The 18,654-nt window shown below is 45.3% G+C and overlaps 1 protein-coding gene across 1 annotated transcript; it reads right to left on the bottom strand.

Moving 5' to 3' along the window:
• Window positions 1-653: 653 nt before the first annotated feature.
• Window positions 654-18,492, bottom strand: mrpl35 (mitochondrial ribosomal protein L35). Its single transcript, XM_038793300.1, has 4 exons — window positions 18,361-18,492; window positions 12,435-12,627; window positions 7,257-7,398; window positions 654-1,072 (listed from the first exon to the last, which is right to left on the bottom strand). Exons 1-4 carry the CDS (start codon window positions 18,383-18,385, stop codon window positions 884-886), a joined length of 549 nt encoding a protein of 182 aa, XP_038649228.1. The 5' UTR covers window positions 18,386-18,492; the 3' UTR covers window positions 654-883.
• Between the last annotated feature and the right edge of the window lie 162 nt (window positions 18,493-18,654).

Consider the following 18,654-nt stretch of genomic DNA (forward strand, 5'->3'; position numbering starts at 1 on the left):
AAAGACTGAAAAGATTATAACCGGATTGGCTGCAGTTTCTTGCTTTGGGAACACATACACAAATGACAATGCACGGCCGCTGTCTTTTAAAGCGTAGTTCATTAGATCGTTGCTGCAAAGTTCAGTAGCCTGATGCGTGTGTTCACATACTGCCTGGACTGACTATTTCAAGGCCTACCTCAGTGTAGAGGCGCTAAACAGAGACCTGATAGATTCCTCGGTGTAGAGGGGGTTGAAGTTGAGAGAGCTTTTCCTAAGAGGCAAAACCAACTCGAATTATTTGGTGCCTTTACTGAAAGATTTGCATTTTATACATAAAATGTCCCAACCTGCTCTTAGGAAGCAAAAACAAAATATGGATAAGAAGCCAAAAGAAGAGCTAAATTAGGATGGGCAAACAAAATCTTGGTCAAGAGGTTTTAATGAGGGTCTGAAGGAAGGACAGTCCAGACCTTAGGCCGAGAGGGCACAGGTGGACATGGATTTTTAGGCCCTCATTCTGTATTGCTATTAAACAGCCAAGAATGCCATTGCCATGACCTCAGATGAAATTGTTCACCTTTGCCAAGTAATGGCACCTGACATGGAGTTTTAAAAGTGCTTTTCCAAAATAAAAAACTGATACAAAACATAAAAATTCAACAGGACTACTCTTAGAGTTCCATGGATTGTAAATTTTATTACGGAGCATTAAAGAATACAGACATAAATGACAAGAAATACTTCAGGCAAAGACCTATGTCAGCCAGCTCTCCGGCATTCACAGTCAGTTATTTGGAATAATGTCGGCCAGCATTAAACTCCAAACATTTTTGGTGTTTCTTCTGTTGCTGGATTAACGCAGTGAACACCTGCAGATTTTGCCAAGGATTGTCACAAATGTTTAAACCTTCAGGTTTGTTCGATCATGGTACATCTGGTATGGATCATTCACATACCAGTTCCGCCTTTTCCAGAAATCCGTCGTCATTTTGTCCAGCATTTTGCTTTGGGTCCTGTTGCAGAAGACATGTTGTCGGAGTCGCCGTTTTCTTGCAGCTCTTTTCTTCCAAAGTCTTTTCTTGTAACCTGCCTGAAAGCAAACGTGAACACCTGTTGAGGATCTTGCACATATTCCTGGTTCAAAACCTGATTGAACAGACAGCTCTATCTCAATTAATAATTGCGAGAAAAGTAGAAAAATGGTCACTTTCATTGTTTTGTAGACTTGGGCGAAACAGTGTTTCCCAAATTCACGTGACTCATCTTTAGTCTCTTTCCTGGATCTATTAGAAAATCCAAACTAATAGACTAGCCTTTATTAGCCGAGGCACATAGAATATACGAGTAGCTAGGTTATGATGGAGCTGTATAAAATGCCTGTTAGGCCACAGCTAGAGTACGAAGTGCAGTTCTGGCCACCATGTTACAGGAAGGAAGGGATTGCATGAGAGAAAGTGCAGAGGAGATCCACCAGTATGGAAATGAAAATCGCTTATTGTCACGAGTAGGCTTCAATGAAGTTACTGTGAAAAGCCCCTAGTCGCCACATTCCGGCGCCTGTCCGGGAAGGCTGGTACGGGAATCGAACCGTGCTGCTGGCCTGCTTGGTCTGCTTTCAAAGCCAGCGATTTAGCTGAGTGAGCTAAACCAGTATGTTGCCTGGGCTGCAGCGTTTCAGCTATGGAGAGAGGCTGGTTAGCCTGGGTTGTTTTCCTTAGAGCAGAGAAGTGTGGGGTGCGCGTGGGGGGGGGGGGGGGGTCTTCATTGAGGTGCACAAAATTATGAGGGACGCAGATAGGGTGGATAGGAATAACCTTTCCCCTTAGTTGAGAGGTCAATAACCAGGAGGCATAGATTTGTGATAAGGGGCAGGATGTTTGGAGGGGATTTGGCGGAAAACCTCTTCACCCAGAGGGTGCTGGGTATGTGGTAGCAGGAACCCTCACAACGTTTAAGAAGCATTTAGAAGAGCACTTGAAACACTAAAGCATAAAAGTGTATGGACCAAGGGCTGGAAAATAGGACTAGAATAGGTAGGTGCTCGATGGCCAGTGCTGACATGACTGTGCTGTAAAACTCTGGCGCTATTACAGAATATTAGTATCACATGCATTCCATAGGTTTACTTAGACACTATGGCCATTATCTGGCGGCCCTGATAGCCACGGGCACAAATCCCACAATAGCCACTAAATCTCCCGAGTAGCCAAAAAGTGGGATCTGCGCTGGCAAGATCTCAGTTTGAGATGTTCCCTGCATCCCACTGGTGAGGTAATTAGGGTTAGGGCAATTGGGCTCACGCCAAGAAAGTCTGTGAACCTGATTTCCATAAATTTTAATACATGATAATATTGACGGTGTAACTTCTGGCCACCACATAGCCTCCCCTCCCTGGCGGTGTGACTCATGACGGCGCAAATCACTACTGGTTTTCGAACACAAGAACCAGTCTTAGTGAACACACTGGGAGCACGCGGTGAGGTATGGACCCCACCCCCCACCCCACCCCCACCGTGGTGCGGGACATGTGGGGGTTGGGTGCCACAATGTTTGTGTAGTAGGGGGTTCCCTTGTGCGTGTGGGACATGGATAGGAAGCGACGCTTCCCCTTAGTTGAGGGGTCAATACCAGGAGGCATAGATTTATGATAAGGGGCAGGAAGTCGAGAGGGGATTTGGGGAGGTTTTCTATATATTTCTCTAAAAGAACAGATTAATCACAGACTAATTTCTCTAAAAGAACAGACCAAGTTCTATGCCCGGTTTGAGCAGTCAGCCAATGTATCAGTGTCACCCACCCCAACAGCCCTGGATTCACCCATACCCACTACTACAGCCTCAGAGGTAAGAGCTGCCATCTTGAAAGTGAATCCGCGGAAAGTGACAGGTCCCGACGGAGTCCCTGGCCGAGCACTCAGAGCCTGCGCAGACCAGCTGGCAAGTGTATTCGCAGATATCTTCACCACCTCACTCCTCCGCTCTGAGGTCCCCACCTGCTTCAAGAAGACCACCATAATACAAGTACCAAAGAAGAACAAGGTAGCCTGGCTCAATGACTACCGATCGGTGGTCCTAACTTCTGTTATCATGAAATGTTTCGAGCGGCTAGTCATGAGACGGATCACTGCCAGCCTCCCAGGCGGTCTCGATCCACCGTAGTTTGCCTATCACCTCAGCCGGTCCACAGCAGACACTATCTCACTGGCTCTGAAATCAACACTCAAACACCCAACAAGGACACCCATGTAAGACTGCTGTTCATAGACTACAGCTCAGCCTTAAACAGCATTATCCCAACAAGACTAATAACCAAACTCCACAATCTTGGACTTGACCCCTCCCTGTGCAGCTGGATCCTCGACTTCCTCACCAACAGACCGCAATCTGTCAGGATAAGCAACAGCACCTCCTCCACAATAGTCCTCAACACCGGGGCCCCACAAGGATGTGAGCTCAGTCCTCTACTGTACTCCCTGTACACACATGACTGCGTGGCAAGATTTAACTTCAACTCAATCTAGAGCAGGGGTGGGCAAACTTTTCTGTGCAAGGGCCACATTCAGAAATTCACAATTTTAAAGGGCCGCAAGTATATTAAGTAAAATAATTACTTCACCCGGTTATGATTCTGGGCACCTCATATAGAACATAGAACAGTACAGCACAGAACAGGCCCTTCGGCCCTCGACGTTGTGCCGAGCAATGATCACCCTACTCAAGTCAACATATCCACCCTATACCAGTAAGTAACCCAACAGCCCCCCCCCATTAACCTTAAAAAAAAAATTAATAATTTTTTTTTAATGACTTGGTGGGCTGCATAAAGACCTTTGGCGGGCTGCATGCGGCTGTAGTTTGCCCACCCCTGATCTAGAGGTTTGCGGATTATACGACTGTGGTGGGCCGTATCTCAAACAACGACAAACCATACTACAGGTGGGAGATAAATCACTTGGTTGCATGGTGTACCAAAAACAACCTCTCTAAATGTTGGAAAGACCAAGGAACTGATCATCGACTTCAGGAAGCGCAGCTCAACACACACTCCCGTCTGCATCAATGGCTCCGAAGTGAAGATGGTCGATAGCTTTAAGTTCCTGGGGGTCACCATCACCAACAGTCTGTCCTGGTCCACTCACTTTGATGCAACAGTCAAGAAAGCCCAACGACGTTTCTACTTCCTACGGAAGCTAAAGAAATTTGGCATGTCTGCATCGACTCTCACAAACTTCTACAGATGTGCGATAGAGAGAATCCTATCCGGCTGCATCACAGCTTGGTATGGCAACTGCTCGGTTCAAGATCGCAAGAAACTGCAGAGTGTGGTGAACTCAGCCCAACGCATCAAACTTGCCACCCCCACATTGATTCTGTATACACCTCCTGCTGCCTCAGGAAGGCAGACAGCATTATCAGAGACCCATCCTACCCAGGCATTGCCTTCTTCCAGATCCTTCCATCAGGCAGAAGGTAAAAGCCTGAAGACTCGCACATCCAGACATAGGAACAGCTTCTTTCCCACAGCTAAAAGACTCGTCAACGACTCCCCCTCGGACTGATTTGTTCCCTGTAAGAACACTATTCACGACGCCCTATGCTGCTCTTGCTCACGTATTTGCTTTGTTTTCCCCCTTGTTCCACACTGTAACTAATCACTGTTCTGTCAATGTTCTCTGTTGATTATTCTTGTGTCTACTATTTACGTACTGTGTACGTTCCTCGGCCGCAGAAAAATACTTTTCACTGTACTTTGGTACATGTCACAATAAATCAAATAATCAGCAGATGGATAAAGACGTACAATTGTGGGTTAGGAAAGAGGCATAAATTAAGTACATAGATGGTAAGTACATATTCTGGGTAATACGGAGAGAAATCAGAACAATTGGGGAGGCAAAAAGGAACTAAGAAATTAAATTTTGAAGGAACTGAAAACAAAAGAGTAAAATATTTTACAAGCACATCAATTTAAAAAGAAGAGAGTGTGATGAGAATAGGACCATTAAGGAAAATGCAGGATAATACCAGACAGGAACAATGGAATGATGGCAGAGATATTCAATGTTTAATTTGCTTTGGTATTTACCAGGAAGACAGAACAGGGAGGCATGACATTGAATGATAGGACAAGAAATTAGATAAGTGCAGTCAAAATAAAAAGGGGAATGTATTGAATAAACTAAACAAGCTTAAAAGAGGACAAAGCCCCTGGATTGCATCCAAAAAGACCCAAGGGAAGAGGTACCAGAGACATTAATACTCGTATTCAATAATTCATTTGAAATATGTTTAATGCCAGTCAATGTAATTCCTATATTTAAGGGGGACAGGATATGTCCAGGAAATTCCAGCCCCTTCAGCTAAACATTGGTGGGAGGAAAATAATGGAATCCTTCACAAAGGAGAAAATAGAAGAACTTGTATCACACCTTGGTTAATCCACACTTAGGTACTGCATGCAGTTCTGGTCCCCACTGGACAAGGATGTGAGTATACAATCAGGATAGGATTGACATTTACTATTTTGTCTTTAAAGAAACAAGACTGAGGGATGACCTAATAGAGACCTTTAAAATGACATAAGGCTTTGTCAGAATGGGTCCTCTTGTGGGGAACAGCATAACTAGAAACCGTCAAGATAAGATAGCCATTAAGGAATCCAAGAGAGAATTTAGCCAAACTACAGTGGCACAGTGGTTAGCACTGCTGCCACACAGCACCGGGGATCCTGGTTCAATTCTGACTTTGGGTGACTGTGTGGAGTTTGCACTTTCTCCCAGTGTGGGTTTCCTCCCACAGTCCAAAGATGTGCAGGTTAGGTGGATTGGCCGTGATAAGTTGCTCCCTAGTGCCATAACGGTTAGGTGGGGTTAAGGGGTTGCGAGGGAGTGGGGTGATGACCTCTTTCTGGACTGTAGGAATTCTCTGATGGATTCTGTAAAGATTGTGGAACTTACTGCCAAAGGGAGTAATTGAAGTGAATAGTATAAATGCATTTTAGGAGAAACTAGACAAGTATGAATGAGGGAGAAGTGAACAGCTGGTTACAATGGTAGACTTAGATGAAAAAAGTTGGGAGAAAGCATGAGTGGGATGGAGGAGCATGGCCTGTCCCTGTGCCATATATCTTGCGTACATAATTCTATGCAAAACTATTTCTTGAAGGTGGTTTATGATAGCATTCATGGTGATGTATATTTCTGGGCACAAGTTATAGCATAGATGATTTAATAATAATAAATATTTATTGTCACAAGTAGGCTTACATTAACACTGCAATGAAGTTACTGTGAAAGGCCCCTAGTGGCCACATTCCAGTACCTATTCAGGTGCAGAGGGAGAATTCAGAATGTCCAAATTACCTAACAGCACATCTTTCGGGACTTGTGGGAGGAAACCCACGCAGACACAGGGAGAACGTGCCGACTCCACACAGACGGAGACCCAAGCCTGGGACTCTGGCGTTGTGAAGCAAACAGTGCTAACCATTGTGCTTTTTGCAGTGGTATTTGGGAAATACCACTGCAAAAAACACAACACTTGAAAGTCAAACTAGACTGCCTTTAGAATAGTAAAATGGCCATTTAGCAAACAAAACTGGAAATCAACCTACTCAAGGTCCATATTCAGATCAATAACAAATTTTGGTTAAAGAGGCAGATTTTCAGGAGACAGAGTAGAGAGGGCCCAGGCGGCTGAGGGCAGAAGAATTTAAATAATCACGTTGTGGTACAAGATAAATTTGGAGAATCCATGAGAGTACAAAGCTATATGAAAGCCCCTTCCTCCTTCTGTATCTTATGATCTTATCCTGTCTTTATCAAACTGAATGGCTGAGTGGCTTACGATGGTCATTTCCCAAACTAGGAAACAGAATTGATTTCCTACATGGATTAAGTACATTTGTGTAGTTCCAGAGCTGGGTGTGGCGAAAAATGTTTCATACCTATCACTCTGACGCTTGTTCCCTATATTCCACAGAATTGACTTCAGATCCTCATCTTCAAATTCCCCCACCCTATTTGGGAATCTTTGCTTGTTCTAGATCCAACCACTCCCTCTACTTCTTGAACCTTGGATTTCTGCCCGTCTGTCGCTCCACAATATGGAAACTGAATCTTTGTTCCTTTGGAATTGTCTTCACAATCTACTTAGCGCCTCCCCTGCCTAAAACACCTCAGAGATGAAATCCTACATGGTGTCATTGACTTGTGTTGTGAAACCTCTTTAAAATAAATTGCATCTCCTCCAATGCAGAACGTTGGAAACACAAACCTTTCTCCGCACCCAGAGACCACAGTGCAAACGTAGGAACCGTTTGACAACAGATTTCACAGTCTTCCGTTTTCCTTTACGCAGACTGCAGTAAGTCAGGGCTCTTACTGGTTGTTGAAAACTAACAGCATGATGAGGCACACTATACACAAGGGAAATAACAGTCAGATTAACACAATATTTCAAAATGTCATCACTCTTTATACACATTAGATGAATGAAGTTTATCTGGTCAGTCATTTTGGCCAGGTATATTTTTACCATTTGTCAATATACAGTGTCATGAATTTAGCTTTGAAAACAGATTTTGTGTCAACTTAGTAAAAGGTATAGGGCGAAAAAATAAATACAACTAGATAACATTTGTTTTGACACATTAAAGAGGTAACATGGCTACCACAGCATCCATACTGGGATGAGCTGGACCAAATTTAGGAACATTGTACAGGTACACAGTACATTGCAAGTTGAGAGCAAAACAGGCCACTTGTAGAGTCCTGGACTGGGGTTCAGACTGACAGTAAAAATCTGGATATATTTAAATCTCATTATTTGATGGCTCTCTTGAACTTAGTGGCAGAGACCTGGTTGCAAATGAAAAGTGGTGAACAATGCCAGAGAGGTTCATCTCTGGTATCCTTACAGTCTCTAACCTCACCTCTGCTACCTGGAGACCACTGGAGTGGAGATTGGATCCAGCAACAAGCAGCCTGGAGATCAAGAGGTTTTAAAAAGAGGGAGAAAAGCAAAAGACAATCAGGCCTCACCTCCTCTTTCAGGTACTCACTGATCTATTGTATATTTCCATTATTTTCAGATTTTGACCATTCATGGCTTTCTCTTTTATTCCCTCAAAATTGGTATATATGCAGAGACAATTAAAATACAGTTCTTCGACACATGTAGATGAAAACCAACATATGCTGCTAATGTTTGATGCAAATATTATTTGTTGTCCTTTTTCAGTGTTACTGTGCTGTTCGTATTTATAGAAAAATAATGCTGAGGAACTGATGAGATATTATAAGTTTACAGTTATACTCATGGTCACTTCTCAGGAACAGTGACATTCGTTGCTGCCATAGGTATATCCCATGTGTCTTATGTTGTCTCACACTGTCCAAATTTACTTAAACAACAGCATAACTCAGGGTGTAGCACCATTAACCACATGTGACCTAAATTGGAGATTTGTGACTTCAGTTTGCCTGCTTCATTAATCTCTGCAAAGATGGGCCCAGTTGGCAAGGTGAATCAAGATACTAACCATTGGCTTCTCTTTCTTAGTGGGTTGACACAGTTACGATTCCTTTAGCTCAAGCATTACACATGCCTCTGCAGAACAATGCAAAGCAAAGGTCCACTTCTCCACATCAGTGAGTTGCCTTACTTAAAAACTTATACGAACGTACAAATTAGGAGCAGGTTTGACCACTGGGCCCCTGAGCCTGCTCCACCACTCAATAAGTTCATGGCTGATCTCCACTCCACTCCTCATTCCCACCTTTTTCAAAATAACATTTAATTACATTAGTATGTTCTTCTTAGCCAGGCACAAGATTCTCCAAGCAACTTCATGTTTTAATTTTTAAAAAAAGTTTACCTCATTTCAGGACCTCACTGCCGCTCTCTTCTTATTTGTTTTAACATCTCTTGTGTTCACAGCCTTAAAAGAAAAGCCTAACAAACCAATCTGGTCAAGCGCCTAGGATCAATGGTTCACCTCAATGGGTGAGGTTTTAATTGATTACTGCTAAAACAATTTGTATTTATATTTAACACACCAGTTCCTAGGAGCATTAAACAAAATTTGACACCAAGCCACAAAAGGAGCAATTAGGGCCTATGTTACCTTTAAAATAAAGTTGTTGTGTTAATGTTATTTAGCAGAAAGCAAGGTCTGTACTGGTTCCTTGCAGGCTGTGCATAGTTGGGCATCTGTGCAGCTTAATAGGAACATTGATTAGGGATGACCAAAAGCATGATCAAAGAGGCTGGTTCTATGGGAGTGTCTTAAGGTGGGAGGAGAGGTTTGAGAGGGGATTCCACAAACATCTATGGTGGAGCAGTAAAACAGAAATGGTTCAGAGGCCAGAATTGGTGAATGCCAATATCTCAGTGGTATGTCAGCTTGGAGGGGACAAACCAACTAAGGGCTCATTGTTTATGATCTTTGGGGAGAATAAGTTATTGTCTAAGTGTTTTTTTTTCATAACTTGTGTTTCAAAGAATTGTATATCTGCACAGCATAATTTATTTAATCTGCCAGTATGCAAACACCGCTTTCTTACAATCGTTATAGAATTTACAGTGCAGGAGGCCATTCGGCCCATCGAGTCTGCAACGGCTCTTGGAAAGAGCACCCTACCCAAGGTCAACACCTCCGCCCTATCCCCATAACCCAATAACCCCACCCAACACTAAGGGCAATTTTGGACACTAAGGGCAATTTATCATGGCCAATCCACCTAACCTGCACATCTTTGGACTGTGGGAGGAAACCGGAGCACCCGGAGGAAACCCACGCACACACGGGGAGGATGTGCAGACTCCACACAGACAGTGACCCAAGCCGGAATCAAACCTAGGACCCTGGAGCTGTGAAGCAATTATGCTATCCACAATGCTACCGTGCTGCCCTAATGCATAATCCCCATAATAAATCATAGAAAGTTAGACTATACTGCACTAACTAAATTCTGCTTTGACGAGTGCACCATAAAAGGAGAAGAGTCTAAAATCAAACTACAAACTCACATTGGGGGCAGCATGGTGGCACAGTGGGTAACACTGCAGCCTCACGGCGCCGAGGTCCCAGGTTCAAACCCGGCTCTGGGTCAATGTCCATGTGGAGTTTGCACATTCTCCCTGTGTATGCGTGGGTTTTGCCCCCACAACCAAAAGATGTGCAGGGTAGGTGGATTGGCCACGTTAAAATTGCCCCTTAATTGGAAAAATGAATTGGGTACCCTAAATTTATTATTTTTTTAAACACATTGGGCCAAGTTACTTTAGTTGGGTCACATCTGACAAGTCTGGTTCATGTCGCCGTAGCTCAATGTAGCTCATCACAGTCAGAAGGTGGTGGATTTAAGTTGCACTGCAGAAATCTCAGCAGGACAATACTGGGTAAGGTGTTAAACCAACGTCCTTTCTGTTCTCTTAGGTGGAGTAAAAGATTCCATGACATTATTTTAAAAAGCGAAGGTGCTCTCCTTGGTTTCCAAATCAATATTAATCCTTCTGCTAATATCACTAAAATAAGATTTTCCCAATTGTCTGCGGTGTTTCTAATGACACCTGTGACCACACTTCAAAAAGTTCTTAGTTGTCTGTAAAGTGCTCCGGGATGTCCTGAGGTTGTGAAAGTTCTTTATGTACATCCACTGGTGTACAGTTAACTACTTGATTACAGAACCACCTGCAGGTCCCTGCGAAGTTTCCCTGTGAACAGTTTTCCTATGTGTCTACAGAGCAGCAGGTTGGTCAGCAAAAAGATACTTCATACTTTGGGCAAACATCCGTTTCCCACACTCTCCCTCTGTCATTATTTAATAACTTCCCTATTTAGATCTCTTCATGCAGTGCAATAATCCCTGATCAAAAGGAAAGGGAAGTATTCCGTTTTGTTGGCTGTAGCAAAGTCACTCCATAAACTAGAAAGTGAATGGACCCCAGGTCACTGGCTGTGTGGAGTTTGCACATATTCCCCATGTCTGCATCAGTCTTACTCCCACAACCCAAAGATGTGCAGGGTAGGTGGATTGGCCACGCTAAACTGCCCCTTAATTGGAAAATAAAATTGGAACTCTAAATTTATTTTTTAAAAATAAAGTGTATGGACATAATTAACAAGAGCTATCCCTTTTGGCTGGAGCACTGGGACAATCGACAGAAACTCTCGGGCAGGAACAAAACCACAAATAAAGCATTTTCCTGATGTGGGAAGAAAGGTAGCATCTAAACTGAATTACAAAAAGAAACAATTTGAAGAACAAAGTAGTTAAATGTGCAAATATAAGACTGACAGGTTCATTTCTCTGTTGCCAACTGTAAAGAACTACCAGCTGAGAATTCCTCTCCTAGCCACTCACCATCTTGAATTGGAAATATATTGATGTGGAGATGCCGGCGTTGGACTGGGGTGAGCAAAGTAAGAAGTCTTACAACACCAGTTTAAAGTCCAACAGGTTTGTTTCAAACACTAGCTTTCAGAGCACTGCTCCTTTCTCATTCACCTGAGGAAGGAGCAGTGCTCCGAAAGCTAGTGGTTGAAACAAACCTGTTGGACTTTAACCTGGTGTTGTAAGACTTCTTGCTGGAAATATATTGTCATTCCATCACTGTCGCTGGGTCAAAACCTTGGTCCCGAACAGCACTGTGGGAGCACCTACACCACACGGGCTGCAGCGGTTCACTCACGGTAACTCACGACCACCTTCTCAGTGGCATGTAAGGATGGGCAATAAATGCTTGCCTAGCTCGTGATACCCATGCCCCATGAAAGAATGAAAAAAGTGCATCTGAATCTATATACAACGGACACAAATCCATGAGATGAACATATAGACTTGGGTCACAGCTCAAGTGGGTAAGTGCCGGTCCCGACCTCGTGTGAAATCACACAAGACGGTGACGGGCATATCGTCATGGTGACCTTGCGCGATCTTTCAGTCGGCACGCGCGCGGCTAGGCAGGATTCACACTTTTTCACCATTCCTCATCCAGGGCAGGATAAAGGAGAATGTTTTGAGGGTTGAGGTGTTGTATGCTCTTCTGTCAGTTGCTCGACTCTGCGTGAGAGAGGGCTTGCAGCATTTCCTTTTGCTGCAAACGTCTTTGCATAATACTGCAGCCCCCTGAGGCAGCTGTCAGCCTTCAGGGAGCTGGTTGGAAATGCCCACCTGCATCGTCACCTGCCCTCTTCCCACCCTCCCCGACAGCGTTCAGCCTTTCAGATTGCACCTTTCACGCTGCCGAATCGCCGTGTCATGCAGATCGTGGCCAGAAGCACATTTCCTGCCCCCATCCAGGCCTGCCGAGTGAACATGCCTGATGGGTGAAAACTTCAAGCCCTGAAATTTTAAGTCAGAAGGGCGAATCACCCATTTGAGCTATTAAACTGCAGCAAAATGCTCCTTTCTTTTCATACAATGAAATTTCTACTTTAAAACTCACCCTTTGAAAGCAGAGAGTTTATGTGCGCAGATAATGTTAATGTCCAAAGGTGATCCCAGTTTGGAAACTGTGGATATAGTTGGAGACTGAACATGTTGGAAGTTCAGCGTAGCAAACCTGGAGACCAGTTGTGTAACGGAGAAACCTCTTGAAACATTTTGCTGGACCAAAGGAAGGACGTTCTTCAATGTTCCTTACAACATAAAACAAAAGAGGGAATATGTACTTTTAAAAAATAACATTTTACTTATTTTTCTTGAAAATTGACATTTTTATCTAAAGTTAATTTAAGTGTAAGTGGTGTAAGTTAATTCAGAATGGTTAAACACTGGTGTAAGTTCTGCCAGAATAGTCAACTAACTGATTAAAACCGTTTGCAGAGACCATTGAACATACCTGGAAGGTTCCAGTTTTTAGGAAGCATCATAGCCCATGAAACCTCATACCCCACTATCGCTTTTCTCTCTTGGTGATTAAGCATTTCCTCTTGAATATACGGATACAACTGGTCCTGGCTGCCTTCCTTACACACTGTGTGTTTAAATTAGTTATGGACAAATTGCCATCTCCTTCTCCCTTCTAAGTTAAGCCTTTGTCAATTTTCCAGCCTAAGCTAATTTGTATGAATTTTCACAAGAACAAGAGCAGAGTAGTCATAAGAGTGAAAAATTAATTTTAAAGGGATGTGAACATCATGGGGAAGAACATTCTGTAAGCCTTAGTATGCAGGCAAGCAGCAGCCCAGCAACTAGTGCCCTTATTTTAACACCTGCTGGAGTCAAGGGTGCTCTGTATGAGCTACAAAGTAGCTGTCCTCTACAGCAGTGCATCTCAAACTATCTGATGTGGTGTACCGGCAGTTTTTTTTTCAATGTGCCAGGGACCGGTGAGCGAAACAAGCCAATCCAGAATTACTGTCTCTTTCTTTTCTGGAAACACTCCAAGTACCGGCAGATGATGGCTCGCGTACCGGCACTGGTACGCGTACCACACTTTGAGAAGCACTGCTCTACAGTACCATTCTGCTCGATCAGTATGCCTGCAAAGAGGTGCATTGCTGAATGCTCCCGCGATCTGCTGTAACTGGTGAAATGGTGCCCTGTCTACACATCTGCTGACCCAGACTTTTGAGATTCTTAATCCTCCCAAGGTACCAGGGCCTATAGAAACTAATGGCATCTTCGATGCATCCAATTTGGCTCTCAACCCTGGCATGCCTTCTTTCATGCATACTACGCTAAGCAGAACATGCTTCGATCCTAAAACATCATCTAGCATAATAGTCAATCAAACTATCAATCAACATCAATGGTGGTGCAGTGTTAGCACTGCTGCCTCACAGAGCCAGGGACCCGGATTTGATTCTGGCCTTGGGTGACTGTCTGTGTGGAGTTTGCACGCTCTCCCTGTATCTGCATGAGTTTCCTTTGGGTGCTCCAGTTTACTCCCACAGTCCAAAGATGTGCAGGAGAGGTGGATGGACCATGTTAAATTGCCCCTTCATGTCCAAAGATGTGAAGGTTAGTGGGGTTAAGGGGATAGGGTGGGGGAGTGGACCTAGGTAAGGTGCTCTTTCGGAGGGTTGGTAGACTTGATGGGGCAAATGGCCTCCTTCTGCACTGTAGGGATTCTATGGATCTTTCAGAGGGAAATAATCTCACCAGTCTGTAGGTCAAGGTGGAGACATAGAGCAACGTTCCAGTATGTCTCCAAATACATCCGCTCAGAGTTTTACAATTGGAAAAAACTCAGGTGCCAACAATTCGTAGCTACAAAACTGATCAGAAATGACAGAGGTATTTTGTACCTCTCAAACAAACTCACACTTGGCTTCCGGTGTGCACCATGGAGTAAGTGGTCACACACAAGGCAGCTCCTGCTCAAGGTTACAGAAAAGAGCTCTTTTTTCATCAATACCAGGTGGAATTTTGATGAAAAGGCGTAGGTGAATGTTGGAGGAGTACTTTCCCCCAGGAATGGTATGTTTCTTGGTTACCAGACCCGCAGAAAGAGTGAAAGATTTGGCTGAAGCTGCAGCAGAGACAAATCCCTCTTCCAACATGCAGGCGGGGGAAGGGCGAGCTTAAAGGCCTCAAGCCGACTTGAGGGCGTTTGTGGAAGCTGAATTCTAGCAGCAGAGGGAACAACTGTGAAAAGATCTCACCAAGGCCATTGAAGAAGCGGTGACGGCTGACTTCCGGTGACGGTGGGCGGGAGGCAGCCGCGCATTGGAGGGTTCCCATTTGGGAACGGCATTGTCAGGTATTGACGCCTGGTCCTAGGGGCAGCGAAGGCGGTGAAGGCCAGGAGAAAATACAGGGAAGGGCTATGTCGAAGTCCAGTAAGAAAACAGCTGTGAAAACAGCTGAAAGTTCGTCGGGGAGTAGAAAGGTCACCGCGGGGTCATCAAGGAAAATGGAGGCTGGAGCACCAGGGGAGGCCGCATTGCTTACGGCTGAAGAAATAACTAAGGTAATGGCTGCGGAATTCAAAAGGCAGTTTACAAAATACATGGAGACAATGAGGAAGGAGATGAGGGAGGTTTTGAGTGTGCTGCTGGAGGAGGCGATTTCCCCGGTGACGAAGGCAGTGGTGAGTGCACTGGTGGAGGTGTGGGAGCAAGGGGAGGTGCTGAAGGAAGTGGAGGAGACATTATTGCACCGCGGTGATCAACTTAGTCGATAGGGAAGGAGATGCGGAAGGTTATGGAGATTAATAAGGATCTGCGAGGAAAAATGGAAGACCTGGAAATCAGGTCCAGGCGACAGAATTTGAGGATTGTGGGGCTGCCCGAAGGAGTTGAAGGGCCGAGGCCGACTGAGTATTTTGCTGCGATGCTGGCGAAACTATTGGGGGAGGGGGAGGATCCCTCCCGATATGAACTGGATCGGGCTCATCGGTCGTGGAGGCCTGTACCAAAGGCGAGTGAGCCGCCAAGGGTAGTGATTCTGTGTTTCCCTAAGTACAGTGTGAAGGAGAAGGTCCTGTGCTGGGCCAAGCAGAAGCGGGTGGTGCAGTGGGCTGGAGCTAGTATACGTGTATACCAGGACTTTACGGTGGAGTTGGCGAGGAGGCGGGCTGCTTTCAACCGGGTGAAGAGGGCACTGTACATTAGCAAGGTGCAGTGCAGCATTGTATATCCAGCTGAGGGTGACTTACAAGCTCAAGGACTTTTATTTTGGAACGGCGGAGGCAGCGGAGGAGTTTGCGAAGGCAGAAGGACTGTGGCAGAACTGAGAAATTGAGAAATGGCCATGTGCCGATGTAACCTCATGACTGTATTTTCTTTTTTTTTGGTTTGTTTGTTTCACTGCGTGCGGGTGTATGGGCTAAAGGAGCCGGTGTTGTATATATTTGGACAAGGGAAGTGATGGGACTTTCACTCGAAGTGAGGGCTCTTTGGGGTGTAGGTGGATATGCGGGGTTTGTGCGCTAAAAGGGAATTTTTGGGCTTTCCTCGGGTCGGGCGAGGGGGAAAGGGACCCGGGTGGGGGCCTCCACGCTGGCCGGTCTAAGCCGGCCAGTGAACGGGAGTGAGGTGGGGGGAGGGGCTGCTGCCATCGGAGCCTGGCAGAACAGGGTCCGAGTGGTCTAGCCGGGGTGGAAAGTTGGAGGGGAAGGAGCCGAGGTTGGGGGAAGGAGTTTTGCAAGAGGCAGTGAACGGTAGGAGTTGGGAAGGAGTTTGGGGGGGGGGGGGGTGTTTTACAACTCTTGGGTTCCATGTACGGCACTCTTTCAGAGGTTGGACAGTGTTGAGGGAGGGGGGGGGGGGGGGGGGAGGAGAGAGAGAGAGAGAGAGAGAGAGAGAGAGAGAGAGAGAGAGTGGACTCTATGGTGACTATGAGCGGTCCCGGACTCCTTTTTTCTTTTTCTCCTTTGCGTTTTGTTTCCACCGTGGGAGGGTTTGTTTTATTGGATGCATATATTGACAGGTGGGCCGTTGTTTGGGGTGGTGGGAGGATGGGATTGTTGTTATTGTTAAGGGGATTGATTTTGTATTTGTTACTGTTTACTGTTTGTGGGTGGGGTGTAAATTTTGGAGGAAAATGGAGAATAAAAACATTTAAAAAAAACAAACTCCCACTTAGCCAGTCAATTAACCATCACAACAGTGTTCCTTTGATCCCAGATCCTTTGATGTGGGTTGAATTTGATTTCATGCATGGAAGTCAGGAATTGCATACAGGATGTCCATGTGGCCATTTGAACACAATAACACAAACAAAACATTTTAAAAAATAAATTTAGAGCACCCAATTCTTTTTTCCCCAATTCGGGCAACTTAGCCTGGCCAATCCACCTAACCTGCACATCTTTGGGTTGTGGGGGTGAGACCCATGCAAACACGAGGAGATTGTGAAAACTACACACAGACAGTGACCTGGGGCCGGGATTGAACCCAGGTCCGCGGCGTCGTGAGACAGCTGTGCTAACTACTGCACCACCGTGCCGCCCCTACATAAACATAAAATTGGATACCTGTTTCAATTCCCTTCAGGAAAACATACAGGATCAATAATAGACAGAATAAGCAATTTTCACCAAAGTTACGACTGTCACGTTCCATCTGCATTTGATTTCATAACAAAGAATAAATACATTGCCGAGATCTTAACACTGATGAGTGTTGAAAATTTAGCATATTCGTTTGCACCCCACATGTGCCAGACAATAACCACCTATAACAAAAGAGAACCTAACCATCTCATCTTGACATTCAATTACATTACCACCGTGGAATCAATCTCTCACTATCAACATCCTGGGATACATTGATCAGAAACTGAACTGGACTAGCCATATAAATATCATGACTACAAGAGCAGGTCAGAGACTGGGAATTCTGCAGTAAGTAATTCACCTCCTAAAATAATAATAATCTTTATTGTCACAAGTAGGCTTACATTTACACTGCAATAAAGTTACTGTGAAAAGCCCCTAGTTGCCACATTCCGGTGCCTGTTCGGGTACACAGAGGGAGTTCAGAATATCTAATTCACCTGACAGCATGGCTTTCGGGACTTGTGGGAGGAAACCGGAGCACCCAGAGGAAACCCACACAGACAGAGGGAAAACATGTAGACTCCACACAGACAGTGACCCAAGCTGGGAATTGAACCTGGGACCCAGAAGTTGTGAAGCAACAGTGCTACCCACTGTTCTACTGTGCTGCCTAAGGATCTTGGTGAGTTCCTGGAGTGCACTCGTAGATGGTCCACAAGGCTGCGTCGGGGATGGAGGTAGTTAAAGTTTGTTGAAGGGGGAAATAATCAAGCGGACCGTTTTGTCCTGGACGATGTTGAGCAACTTTAGTATTGTTAGAACTGCACTCAGCCAGGCAAGCAAAGAGTATTCCATTACACTCCTGACTCGTGCCTTGTAGATGGTGCACAGGCTCTGGGGGTGAGGAGGCGAGTTACTCCCTGTAGGATTCCTAGCCTTTGATCTGCCTGGTAGCCACAGTATTAATGTGGCCAGTCCAGTTCAGTTTCTGATCAATGGTAACCTCCCTCCCCCACCTCAAATCATTGATTGTGGGGAAATCAGCAATGGCAATGCCATTGAATGTCAAAGGCACACTGCTTAGAATCTCTCCTGTAGGGAACGGCCATTCCTCCACTGATATACTACATTGAATTGTTGCAACACAGGAGGGGGGTCATTCGGCCCATCCTGTCGGTGCTGGCTCTCTGTGTGACCAATTCACCTACTGTCACTCCCCTGCCTGACAGGAAGAAAACCCTTCTGCTCGTCGAGGGTCGGACCCGGCTGCCCCTCACACAGCCGCCTGCACAGAGGTGGCGAGGCCGGGCGGGGAGGGGAAGGTTCTCGGCCCGTGACAAAGGGGCAGTCCCACTCTGGACAGATCACCGCACCGAGACCCGATCTCAAATCACAGCACCCACCCATTCTCGGCTGCACTCACCGGTCGCGCTCCTCAGCGCCGCCATCTTGACCCCAACCTACGGTGGCTTCGCCCAGCCAGAGAACCCAGACTCGCGGAATTCAAAACCCTCCACCAACTGCCACCCTTCCACGTCCTCCTCTGGCTGAAAGACGGGGGATGTATTGAAACTGCATTGAGAGCTCGTTATTATTTGTACAAAATGACTCGACAAATCTCTTCAATCTGTCCTACACAATTTTATCGGGTAAAAGTACCGAACCCTAATTCTGAAATGAGCTGTTTTGATGTGTCCCTGAATTGTAAACTCAAATG

This window comes from Scyliorhinus canicula, chromosome 3 (assembly GCF_902713615.1).
Source record: "Scyliorhinus canicula chromosome 3, sScyCan1.1, whole genome shotgun sequence".
Taxonomy (NCBI): Eukaryota; Metazoa; Chordata; class Chondrichthyes; order Carcharhiniformes; family Scyliorhinidae; genus Scyliorhinus; species Scyliorhinus canicula.

Excerpts from the sequence above, each read along its gene's own strand:
- mrpl35 (XM_038793300.1), bottom strand. The coding sequence starts at position 18,385 with ATGGCGGCGCTGAGGAGCGCGACCG. Across the intron at positions 7,399-12,434 it reads AAACTCTCTGCTTTCAAAGG|TGTGCCTCATCATGCTGTTA; the intron begins GTGAGTTTTAAA and ends CCTTGTGTATAG. Across the intron at positions 1,073-7,256 it reads GTCTCTGGGTGCGGAGAAAG|GCAGGTTACAAGAAAAGACT; the intron begins GTTTGTGTTTCC and ends GTTTGCTTTCAG.